The sequence below is a fragment of the Phoxinus phoxinus genome (genome assembly GCF_949152265.1).
Source record: "Phoxinus phoxinus genome assembly, chromosome: 18".
Taxonomy (NCBI): domain Eukaryota; kingdom Metazoa; phylum Chordata; class Actinopteri; order Cypriniformes; family Leuciscidae; genus Phoxinus; species Phoxinus phoxinus.
The window spans coordinates 14,044,445-14,057,277 of NC_136893.1; the positions used below are offsets into that span (position 1 = coordinate 14,044,445).

The following is a 12,833-nucleotide window of genomic DNA, read 5'->3' on the forward strand; positions in this document are numbered from 1 at the left end:
ATATATATATATATATATATATATATATATATATATATATATATATATATATATATATATATATATATATATATATATATATATATATATATACGAAAGTAATGTGAAAACACTTCCCCCAAAACATACCGAAACACAACTCTATCTCACTATTACTGTGGTGTCTCAAACTTCTCATGCTCATGTCCCCTCTGAGCTTGATAAACATCAAATTTGCAGAAACGCAATGTTCATTTTCCTTTGGTATCACATGAATCAAGTGCACTAATTGCAAAATATTCCATGCAACAGTCAACGTGCTGCTCTTCTGGTGTGTTTATTGGTTGTTTGATCATAGACTGCGAGCACCCTGTCAGATTCCTTTAACTCAAATGCAAATGTTCTGAATGTGTGCATGTGATTCAATCATTTGCATGAGGTTTTATCATGCCCAGAGTCAGAGTAGAACGACAGAGCTGTGGCTACAGTCAGATTCAAAGACCCCTGCTGACTAATTTAGCCTTCGAGCATGAGTTTATCATTGATTTTCCTGCTAAAGCCAGCCTCTGCAGAAAACAAGACAGACACACAATGCTGCTATTGAGCCCCTCCACAGAAGTTGGGTGCCTAAAATAATATGTTTTTCCCAGAATTCCATGTGGCGGCACATTATGTGGACGATTTTTAAACAAAAATAAAAATTAAATAAACACAAAATACATTTGTCTTCATATTAGTGCACCTTGTCATAAATAAATAAAACAAATTAAATTAATTAAATTAATAAATTAATTCCCATTGTCAAAGGAATTTTTTATTTATAAAACAATACTATTTTAATAAATAATACAAAATAGTGCCAGCTGGAATATTTATGCCATGTACATTTGGATGCGGTTTTTGAAGCTTTAAAAAATGTGGGCACTATTCAATGCCATTACAAAGTCATTATTCATTTAATATAACCCTGATTGTATTTGGCTAAAAGAAGAAAGTCATATACACTTATGGCTTGAGGGCGAGTACATTTCAATTATGGGATCATTTTCTTTATGGGTGAACTATTCCTTTAAGTCTTTACAAGCTGTCCGATTGGGTTGAACAGTTCTGTTTACAACAGTCCAACTCATTAGACTGTCTAAATTATGTTTAGACTATGCATTTGCCAAAAGTCGATTGTGAAATGAACATTTGGCTGGGGAACAATCTTCGACAAGTCGGCCTCAGGTTACACAAAACAATGTTATAAAACAGACGTTCACTTAATTTTCACTTCATTCTCTTCACACTGGGTCTGGATTGATCGTCACAACAGTAGAAGTCATAGTGAAAGTTTAACCCAAAGTAAAGTGTCAAACTATGCCCTGTGAATGTGAAAACAGTTTTAGAGGGTCACTTCCTGTTCCCTGCTCCTGATAGCCATGACAGGCAGACAGGAAACATCTCCTGACACATTTCACCTGGCCCTGACACATCATACGTTACACTGCAGCGCCGCGAGCCATTCATCTGACTCGGCTCCCAGCTTTCTGCCTGCAACTTAACGGTTAACAATAGTGCAGACGGACGCTGAGCAATAGTTTCCACCCAGGAAAAATGGTGAGAGACAGATAAGAGAAACAGAAGTAGGGGAACATAATGCATTGAAGTCCCTAGGTGTCCATTTGGCCAAATAACTCCTTCCTTTATCTAATAATGCATTTTAAAAGAAGACTTTCCCTCATAACTTTGTAATTAAGGTCTCATCTGCGTACATTAGGCCTGAGAGGCAGAACGGCAGTGAGACTTGCTGATGTCTGAGTAACTCTTGTATTGATGCATTTGGTCAATTCCGTGCTTCTTTATCTTCAAATAGAATAGAAGAATAGAATGAGGCATTTATATAGCGCTTTCTTGTGTACTATGTACACCCCAAAGTGCTTTACAATCATATCAGGGGGTCTCTCCTCAGCCACCACCAGTGTGAGCATCCACTTGGATGATGCGACGGCAGCCACAGTAGGCTACAACGGTGCCAAATGTGCACACTAGAGACTTGCAATTAAATATTATTTGAAATTATGTTATTTATTTATTTATTTGTTTTACTGGGTCTACATTAGTCATGATATTTCTATCATGACAACTCTCAGAGTGTTTAGCATGGTAATGGACATGACAATGTTGATATGTTTTGTCTTAATGGAATAGATGTGCTACACGGCTGCTATTGCTGCTGCTGCAGAGCAAGTACAGGACTTGCTATTGTCAATAGACCTTATGCGCCAGAGAAACAAGCGCGCAGCCATTTTTAGAATATTGTCTTTGAACTTACGTTTGTGCGGTAGCTCTGTATATGGCATCGCTGTCCAGGAGTAATTAGCTGGTGAAGTGGATTTACTTATTGTAAAGATAACGAAAGTTATCACGAGGATTGTCAGTAGACCGGGAAGATTTTAAAACGAGCCGTTCATTCATAAATACGCAAGAACGCTGTGAAATACAAACCGGAAGACAAAAAGACAACGAGCGCAGCGCTGAAAAGGGGCGGGGCTACATAAGGTCTATACATACACAACACTCTGCGGTGAGCAAGTAAGCATGCTGCTGCTGTACAATATAGCATACATGAATTACCCGTAGCAAATCTAATATATACAGGTGGAGCTGGGGAAGATGGAGGGTTTCTGAAAGTGTGCTGAACTGCTACAGCAAATGCTGACCAAGTGTTTGATGGTTGAGCAGCGAGCTCATTGGCTACTGATACAACAAGAACCAATCAGCTGTGCCCTACAGAGAATGATGTGATTGCAACAGATTGAGTTAAGGACCCATCAAGCCTGTGCCATATACTTTCATGACAGAACTTTGTATTTGTGATATTCACAAATATCATGACTTATCATAAATAGGCTACATCTCGACAGGGTAATCAGGACCCTGACGTGAGCTGAAAAGATCTTATAATTTAACTTTGAAAAATGGTCAACAATTATAACATTTAATGGTAATTTTACAAAAATATACATTCAAATGATGCAACTGACCAACCAATCAAGTATTTTAATGTGTCATGCTAAAATGATGGGTAATATCAAGTGGTCCAAAAGACGTTGCCTGATCATTTGTAAATCTGTTTTTTTTTTTTTGTGATTACCTCTATATTGGTATTCCAAAAATATATATAAAATATAAAAATACCAATACATAGAGGAAATCACTAAAAAAATGGAAAATTAGAAATGGTCAAGCAACTGACTTTACAATTTTTGGACCACTTGAGAGGGAATGACCAATATTTAAATACAAATATGGGCAAAACCATACTAAAATATTACACTTAAATTTCTACATTAATTCTGCACCAATTGCAAATTAATAATGTAATACCATTCCATTGTTTGAACAAATTTTTTTTTTGACAATTCCAGAATGTACTCCAAAAGTAAAAAGAAAAGAAAATACAAGATGGCGGTCGAGGCAAAGTAACGTTGATTATATTTATTTTAATACTGATTAATATTGATCAAAATTGTTCAAAGTCAGCTTAGCAACAGCCGAGGTGCAGCCTACTGAATGCAGTTCGTTCCAAATCCTTCACTTGTGAGATTTCGTGACGGTTAGGCCTGTATGTAAGCAGTAGCCTTACTAGGTTTTACAACATTCCAATTATTCAGTACTGAAAAGCACAAAACATGGGTCCAAAAATACACTAATCAATAGCCTTCACTATTAACTTGTTTATATACTGGTATGTCCATGCATCTGATAATCATAACAAGCTGACCTCATTGCTTCACAGCTGGGCAGATAAATCAGTCTGCATGCAGCTGGGCTTCAGCCCTGAAGGCTTGTGTTGGAGTTGAGCCACGTGGCTTTAGTTCTGGAGAACATTAGATACAGCGAGAGTCTTACCACCATAACCACAAACAGCTGATCTGGCCTCCACGTCTTAAAGCTATTATGAAAGCCCTTGTTTCTCTCTCTGTCCGTTGACTCTCCAATCACTCATCAGACAAGCAGCTGCAGTGGCTCACAGACCTGCTCACAAGCTGACACTGTAATCCTTAAGCACTAGCCCAGGGGCAACTTAAAAGCTCGGAGGTTCTGGAGAGAGCGGGAGGGAAAGTGCCTTCTATTACGGTCATCTACGTGCGAGTGCGAGCATCTAATACTGATGGCAACCAATAAAAACACAGCTGTAATCCTCAATACGCACTGTCTGACACAATGCAATATGTATGCATTACAAGACAATGGTGATGTTTTTTTTATATTAGGGAATATTCCCTATTGCAGAGGTCTGCTCCTGGGGACACGCTGTCCTGCGGAGTTTAGTTCCAACCGTAATCAAACACCTAATCAAGCTCTTCAGGATCACTTGAAAACACACAGGCAGAGTGTGCTGGAAATAAACTTTGCAGGACAGTGGGTCCCCAGGAGCGGTGTTGAAGAGCTCGGTCCTATTGTGTTTGTATTTCATGACGTGATCTTTTGAGCTTTCTCTGCATGAAACAAAAGCTGACAGAAATCTATGACACAAACAAGCATTTTAATGCTTTACCAAGCATGAAAACAGTCAGCTAGACAAACAAGTACACTTCCCAGAAATCAATAACTAAACATTTAACAGGGGAGATGCAATTCATGCTCAACTTCACAAACCACAGCAGGTCAAAAATCATAATTCAAGACAAGAGCATAAGTACTGTAAGGCAGGTGTGGAGAAGCGCATTGTAAATAAGCCGACCTGACAGACAGAGTGAAATCCCCAGGGTTGCTCTTGCTGGGTCTCGCTAGGAAGCTGCCATGGACGCCCCGTGTCAGTAGGAGGTGTTCTGCCTCGATCCCAGTGATGTTGGGATGAAACCACCTGAAATTAAACCAAAATGACATTCTCAGAAAATACATCTAGTCCTGATGATCAATAGCTAACAGAGCTTTTTCAAAAAATAAACACTTCTCATAAGGTACAGTGTGATGCAAAAGTCTGACAAAATCTCTAGTACAAAAATGTTCTGCATTTGTAACTTATGCTTTATTTGACATATATTCAAAAGTGTTGGGGCATTAATCTTTTTTTTTTTAAGAAATCATTTTAAGCAATGATTAAATTGACGGAGTGACAGTAAAGTAATCTACAATGTTACAAAATATTTCTATTTCAAATCTTTCCTGAAAATATGATTATTCAACATTGATAATAATCAATGGAAATGTTTTTGGAGCAGCAAATCAGCATATTAGAATGATTTCTGAAGGATCATGTGACACTGAAGACTAATGATTACATTTTTTAAAGATTAAAATAGAAAACTGTAAATTGTAACAATATTTCACAATGTTACTGTGTTTTGACTGTATTTTTGCAGTCTGAGCATAATGGACTTAATCTAAAAGCATTAAAAAATCTTACCAGCCCGAAACTTTTAAACGGTACATTTCAGTTCAAATAAAACGGGCGCTTTATGCACTTCTGCATCCTGTACATCTCAGGCTCTGCAAACTCTTTAGTTCACCCACCCGTTCTAGTGATGTCATCAAGCAAGCTTAGCCACATGTATATTTGTGTCCAATTTCACGGCGAGCGCCAATTCTAATCAGTTACGATTTGCTGTGTTTGAAAAGTTATTTCCTAATCCTTTGGGGTTGATGGGGGGGGTGGGAGGGGACAAGAGGTCATGTGTAATCTGGGCTGGTGTTGGGCCCCAGCTGTCTGGCTGCCTGCAGCCCGTCTGTCCTACGCCGGCTCCCTCACGTGAGAAGGCTTTGTGAATGGCCGTTCAGGGGTCAGGAGTAATTTTATCTGCGTGCTGTTTCAGAGCGTGGCTGCCTGCTAGGGGCCCCATGTCTTAATCTCACTTAAAGTGACGGCAGACAAGTCACTTACTTTCATCTTGACAGAACCTGACCACAATATCATTTGTGTTATACACTACCATTCAAAAGAAGTCTCTTATGATCACCAAGGCTGCATTTATTTGATCAAAAATACACTAAAAACTGTAATATTGTCAAATATTATTACAATTTAAATGGAAAAAAAATACAAATATTTATTTTGATATAAATTTAATTTATTTGTATGATGGTAAAGCAGCTAATACTCCAGTCTTCAGTGTCACATGATCCTTCAGAAATCATTCTAATATGCTGATTTGCTGCTCAATAATTAAATTATTAATGTTGAAAACAGTTGTGCTGCTTAAAATTTTTGTGGAACCTATGAGTCCTTTGATAAATAGAAAGTTCAAAAGAACAGCATTCATTAAAAATAGAAATCTCCAACAATGTAAATTATTTTACCGTTACTAATTAACAATTCCATTTCTTAAAAAAAAAAGAAAAGAAAAAAAAAGTAATTAAATTACCGGTACATAAATAAAAACCTTACCGACCCCACACTTTAGAACTGTTGTGTACACATAATTTGTCAAATAATCCACATTTTTCAAATAATGCTTATAATTCTCAAGTGTTGAATATAATAACAAAACATTCTACACTGTGATTTAATGAGATTTTAAGATAAATTCTGTTATGTATGAATAAAGGAATATTCAGGGTAAAGCAGAATCTTGCTGTCATTAGCACAGAAAATCATTTCAACTCATTCCTTACTTCAACAAAACTTCATTTATGTTAGCCAGCTTGATAGCATTACCTCGGTGACATGGAAATAAAAAAGAACATATCTAAGAAATGTAAGAGTTAGTGACAACACTGCAGTTGTCATTTGGCCAGGAACTCACAACTCAATTTTCTACAGCACGCCTCAAATGTTGTTGAAAGATGAACTTGTATTGAAAAGCAGAGGTCTTAATGAACAGATGTGCACATTACGTCTTACCCCGGTACTGTCAGTTTAAACTCTAAACATGATTTGCCCCCATCTTTCCATGGAAAGTCAGCAAACATCACTCACTTCCTCCAGTTCTTCACCATAGAGGAAGTGATGTATGTAGTTTTGTTTCTACCTGTGAGCATTAGTAATCACTGCTCTTCCCCCCTCATCATGACTAACTGCTTATGATTCTATGTTTGTCAAAAGGGCTATATTTTCCCCTCTTGTCACATCATCACTGCATGGTCACTAACTTCCCAATCTTTTGTAATGTTTGAAGCTGAAGCAAAAAATATTAAAATATATGTGGATTTAATAATTCATTGACATTTCTGTCAGCACTTTTTATTCCCGAGTCCTGACAATGACTTCCAGATAAGCAAGCCCAGCAACTACGACCACAAAAAAAAGTTGTACACAAAACATTTATATAGACGTGTAATTGCAATGAAAAGGAACTGTAATTGGTTAACTGTGAGATATAGAAAAATTACATTAAATTTAACAGGAAAATAATTACTGTGAATCACTGTACAAATTATGGGTTTTGTAAGTGAAACGTCTGAATTACCTAATAATTTATGCTGAAAATATATTATATACAACAAGACAACAATATTGCTAAAATAAAATGTTTTTTTTGCTGCAACTACAGCTGCATGTTGACAGTGTATAAGTGTGAATGTAAAAGAGGTATGATAAACATGCCGTATATGTCATACAGAACTGAAAAAGATATAGCACTAAATGTGGTGTGTGCTGTGTAGATAAACATGTCATCATACATTAGCTGACAACACATGGGCTCTATATCACTTTGCAACATTAAAGCAAAAGACCAGAATATTTTGTTTTAGAATATTTAATTGTGACTTCAAATTTATTGGAATATGGAACATGATGCAAGGACTTCAAAAGAATATGTATTTTTGAAAAATATTTATGAAATATGAAAGACTAAAAAAGATTCAAGGATGACCGTCTCTATCTATGTCCATGTTTGGTAAACATCTTTCTTGGTACATAATTTGGGGATTTGAGGTCATCTGAAAATACATAAATGAAATCTTCATTTTGCATACTGTAAAACAGCAGGTGACACTAATCCCAGATAAGCTGTTATGTATTTTCATAAAACAATGATAGTGGGCTTAGTCTGACCTCTTACCCTTTCTTTTCAGTTCATAAACCTGCTCTTCACAAAAAAAAAAAATCTATGAAACTATATAAGAAAAGATAACAATAACTTCCCAATTACACAATAATAAAAGGAAAGAGTGCACAGAACAAGTAACACCAACTGGCCGAGTTTCTGTTTTAGCTCTTTAGTGTTTGATTCTCTTGTGATACAGGGTCTGGTCTGTACAGATGCAGGTTTTACACCCAGGAACAAACATCTCCGGGTCACTTCTAAGCTTCACTGAGCTCCTAGCTGCTCTCCACACACACACACACACACCCACAACAAACCACAAACCATCCTGCAAAGTGCGCGCACACACACCTGCACAAACAGCGGCACAGAAAGAAATGCGTAACGCAGTCGCATGTGAATTCGTCCGTGAAAATGCCATCGACCAGATACAAAATGATAACAGCAACTAATGCCTCATGTTCCTACCTCACCATTCTGTTCGGAGCCTGTCAGAGCCCCTGCTTTGCTTCAGAGTTGGTAATCCACGCTTGGTACAGTTACACAAGGAGGAAGAGAGGGGGCAGGGACTTGTAGGAGTGCTGCTGGTTGGAAAGAGAGGTGGGGGTGTTTAATCTGGGATTTGGATGCGTGTGAGCTGGCCTGATAGGAAAGCCAGCCAGCACAATCAGCTTTTGAGCAACTGTCCATCCCTCCTGCCCCCCCTTCCTCTCTCTCTGAACGTGACGCAGCGTTGCCATGCTGCCCGGAACACTCTTACACCCCTTATCTTTATCTTTGCTACCATTAGGTTTAAATGGAGAGTGGCAGCTTTTGGGGAGAAAAAAAACAGCACTGCACACACAAAGAAAACAAACTGAAATTGGTACAGTACAAGATCATATTCAGAGCAGCTTTACTGGAAAACCATGCGCGTGTGAAAATGTTTTATGGCATCAAATAATCATATTTGCATTGCAGTTAATCAGTATTTTACAGTAAAAGATATCTAAAGATGCTTAAAACAAGGTACAGTTAACTTTTGTTTTAATACATGTCTTAAATGTTTTAGGGTTAATGAAATTAAAAACTAAAACTAAAAACTAAAATAAAAAGATTGTTATGCTCACCAAAAATGCATTTATTTTATCATAAATAGACCGATAGTAATATATTGATAATAGTGAAATTGTATTACAATTTTAAATAACCGTTTTCCTATTTATATATATATATATATATTAAATATATATATAGTAGTGTACAAACATGGAATTAAGTTCTAACCAAATTGTCAAAAGTTTTTCTTCTTGTTTTAATCATAAATACTACAACAATGACTCAGAAAACATTTAGCAATTGGATAAGAAAAATACATTTAATTCAAGAAACAATTTTGTTTCTCAAATAAAGATATGTTTATGAACAAAAATACTGAAAAGCGTCATTATGAGATAAAGCTACAGTAACTGACTATATGCACATGTGGACGTTTCGAAGATTTGTTCCTTTGCTCAAGCACTTTAAGCGTGTACATGCAGCTTATGCACTCTGCTCTGCTACTGTAAGTTGCATAAGTGAAAAATGCTTGCCAAAGAATGAAGTAATTCTGTATCTAAACCTCTGATTGATTTGAAAAGAGACAGAGCAAACATCATGTGTATAAAATGTCCTGCTCGAGCTTGCGAAGCTTTTTTGTAATTACAGAGGAACTTTGGCATGAGTCACTAAGGGACAGAGAGAATTAGGACAGACCTGAGCGCCAGGAAAACACCCGGATTCCCCCAGAATGGAGCTGGACACAATTTCATGAGTCCAACATATTAAGAGTTTTAGCTTTAGGCAAAGCTTAAGTGTGTCATTTGGGCCACCAAACAGAACTGCAAAAAATAATAATGACATGTTTCCCAAAAATCTGTCCATTGGTTGGACAAAGAGACAGTCCCGCCTAAAATACACAGCACTGGTTGAGCCAAAGTTGATATGCCAGGATGCTCAAACAAAAGTGTTTTCTGCCAAAGACTGTTTTCTGCAGTGTTTACACTTTCAAGGAATCAATCTACAAATGGCAAATTTCTGGTCATCTCAGCATCTCAAACTGGGACCACAAATGCCTGGTTTCTGTTTCGCCGCTAGGGGTCGCTAACCTCCTCTTACAATAACAAAGGCGTAGGCTGATGACGCAAAATTTCCTGCGGAATTATGGAACTTGTCGTCAAGCCGATGGATCTAATAATGTTTATGGATGAGTGAATACATTTATGTTTTTATCATGACTGCGATATCAGATATCTGCGCCACACGCGAATCCCGCGAGTGCCGCGGATATAAAGGAATGAGTGCTGAATTACTCACACAGTCAGTTTATTAGACGAATTAAACTTGTGAGGTAACGCAGTTTCACTTGGTCTACACTATCACACTAAACTGCATTTGAGTGTGTTGAAAGTTATAATGTTATTCTATGTGTTTGTTTGTCTAATCAACATTAGAATAACATACAGATCATACAAGATTTCATCATGTTGAACTATATAACATTGATTAGTTTTAGGTACATTTGCTCACATGTCTAATAAAGTACAAGAGCTCTGTCAAGTCGAAGTTTGTCACGGACGTGGAGCTCTCGGCATCTCGAAAACGCCACGCTGATATTGATCCTCGTTTTAGTTCTCCCTTTTTCCCCAAAGTCTGCTTGCCATGGTCCATAATGTTTGAACGAAACAACAACAGCGTGCAGCTAGACGTTACGCACTACGCAGTTGTCCATGTCGGTCGCCATGGTTACTATGGCAGTACTTGAGCGGAAACCAGGGATAACACGGAGATTACGTCAGTGACAGGCGACAAGTGAACAGGGATTCCAGGACGGACAATGATTTAAAATGGGAACTTCTCTGAAATTAAACATCGTTGGGAACTTTTGGGATATTGTAAGTACACAACTGCAGGAAATATATCCCAGTGTGCAAGTGATTTTGGGATATTTTATTACAAATTACTTACATTAAACTGTTTTAACTGAAAGCAACTTGTACTGACATATCTTAAAAATGGTCAGTGCCATTGTTTTATCTCAAGATGCAGACCAGTAATGTTTTTTTTCTTTTTCTAAAGGCACATTTATAAAAGCTACTTAAATGTCCTAATTTTACTGAGGCCCAGTCCAGGCTTAATCCAAGCCCTGTCTGTGAAACCAGGGGAAAGTATTTTAATGTTGAAAAATGTTGAACTTCAGCTGTAAGTCTTATCAATTCTCTTTAATGCTTTATCACCCCCCTTTTTCAATGGAAGTAATATTGCCCTGTAACTTCCCTTTATACCTTATACAATCTCATAAGGACACAGTACAATCTAAGGCCATTAGTGTTATAATAGTCTGATTAATGAATGCAAAGGAAGAGCACTTCTGTTCCTTTAGCTTCCACGTCCATAAAATAAATGCACGACTTGCTCCCCAGTTTAATAATTAACAGCCATTGTCCAACATGCAGCCTGATAAAAATAGCAATGAACTATGGCAAAAAAAGAAGAGAAGAAAACGAACAAGATGAACGAACACCACAGACATTGGATGCTGTTAAATAATATAATTATAACGATTTGAATCATAATAAAACCAACAAGCAAATTAAATTAAAAATGCCAAAGGATATCTTAAATGGGAATGGCAATTGGCAACATAATCCTCTTTTGTCACATCTATATTGGCACATACTGTTGAGTGACACCAGAGACTCTCTCGCTTATGATAACTCGGGGGCACAAACGGGTTGCACAGTGTGGGCCAGAGAGAGAGGGAGAGAGAGATGTCAGGCTGAAAGTGCTGCAGCAGTGTTCTGACAGGGGAAACACAGGCCCACGTGCACAGAGAGCTGCCTCTTCCCTCTTACATAATGTCTCAAGTTCAACACAGTCGGCTATTTAAAGAGACAGGCTCAGTGACAGAAAACGATATACATAGTACCCCCAACTCAGCTTCAAAGACCCTCTCTCATCTATATTGGGGGCAGACGGGCGTCTGTGGCTGGATTTTGGTACAGTTACTGATATTTTTAGAAAAGCTGATTATGGTACCACATGTCAGTCTAGTGGTGACATTGTAGGTCAGTTCAAACAGTCCTGTAATTAGTGAATGTATACACACACACACACACACACACACACACACACACACACACACACACACACACACACACACACACACACACACACACACACACACACACACACACACACACACACTATTTCTAATGGAAAAATAAAATCAGTATTCTTTGATGAATGGAACATTCAAAAGGAAGCCTTTCCTCAAACTTTTGAACGGTAGTGTCTCAGGGTTTCCACAGAAATACTAAGCAGCACAACTGTTTTCAACATTGATGTGAATAAGAAATGTTTCCTGATCACCAAATCAAACACATCATCATATCGAGATAAAAATGTTGTAGCCAACGATGATAAGCTCTGGACACATTTGTACTCAATTTAATCAAGATCTTCATGACAAACCGTCAAAATAAAGATTCCGTTTAATTTCAAGAAATGATGACAGAAATATATCACTGTATCCTAAAATGTTCTTCTTACAAGGAATATCATACAACCAAGATATGTTTTTTATCCATGTTTTTAATTTATACAGTTTGTTTGTGCAGCACTTCCCCAAAAAATATAAATGCAATGTTTTGTTAGTTATATTTTAATTTGATTACATTTTAAAAGCATAAATTTGTATTAAATCATAAATCACAGAATACCCCAAAAAATTAAATGAAAATCACAGAATTTATGAGAAAATAAAATGGATTTATTAAAAGGTAGCTACTCTTTGTGGAGTTTAATTGTGAACAAACAAGTTGAAATGTTTACGTTCATTCTCAAGGTCTAACAAATATG

The 12,833-nt window shown here is 37.2% G+C and overlaps 1 protein-coding gene across 3 annotated transcripts in view; it reads right to left on the minus strand.

Moving 5' to 3' along the window:
• The window catches only part of ptpn11b (protein tyrosine phosphatase non-receptor type 11b), a 28,044-nt gene that overhangs the window by 11,179 nt on the left and 4,032 nt on the right, over positions 1–12,833 (minus strand). Inside the window, exons 1-2 of one of the 3 annotated variants that reach the window (XM_079588378.1) lie at positions 10,503–10,580; positions 4,709–4,831 (exon numbers count right to left, since the gene is read on the minus strand). In XM_079588378.1, the coding sequence (XP_079444504.1) occupies positions 4,709–4,831; positions 10,503–10,504 (125 nt within the window). In that variant the 5' untranslated portion in view covers positions 10,505–10,580. Of the gene's footprint in view, positions 1–4,708; positions 4,832–8,423; positions 8,554–10,502; positions 10,581–12,833 lie in introns of those variants that run through there. The other 2 variants (XM_079588377.1, XM_079588376.1) reach the window with 2 other exon arrangements.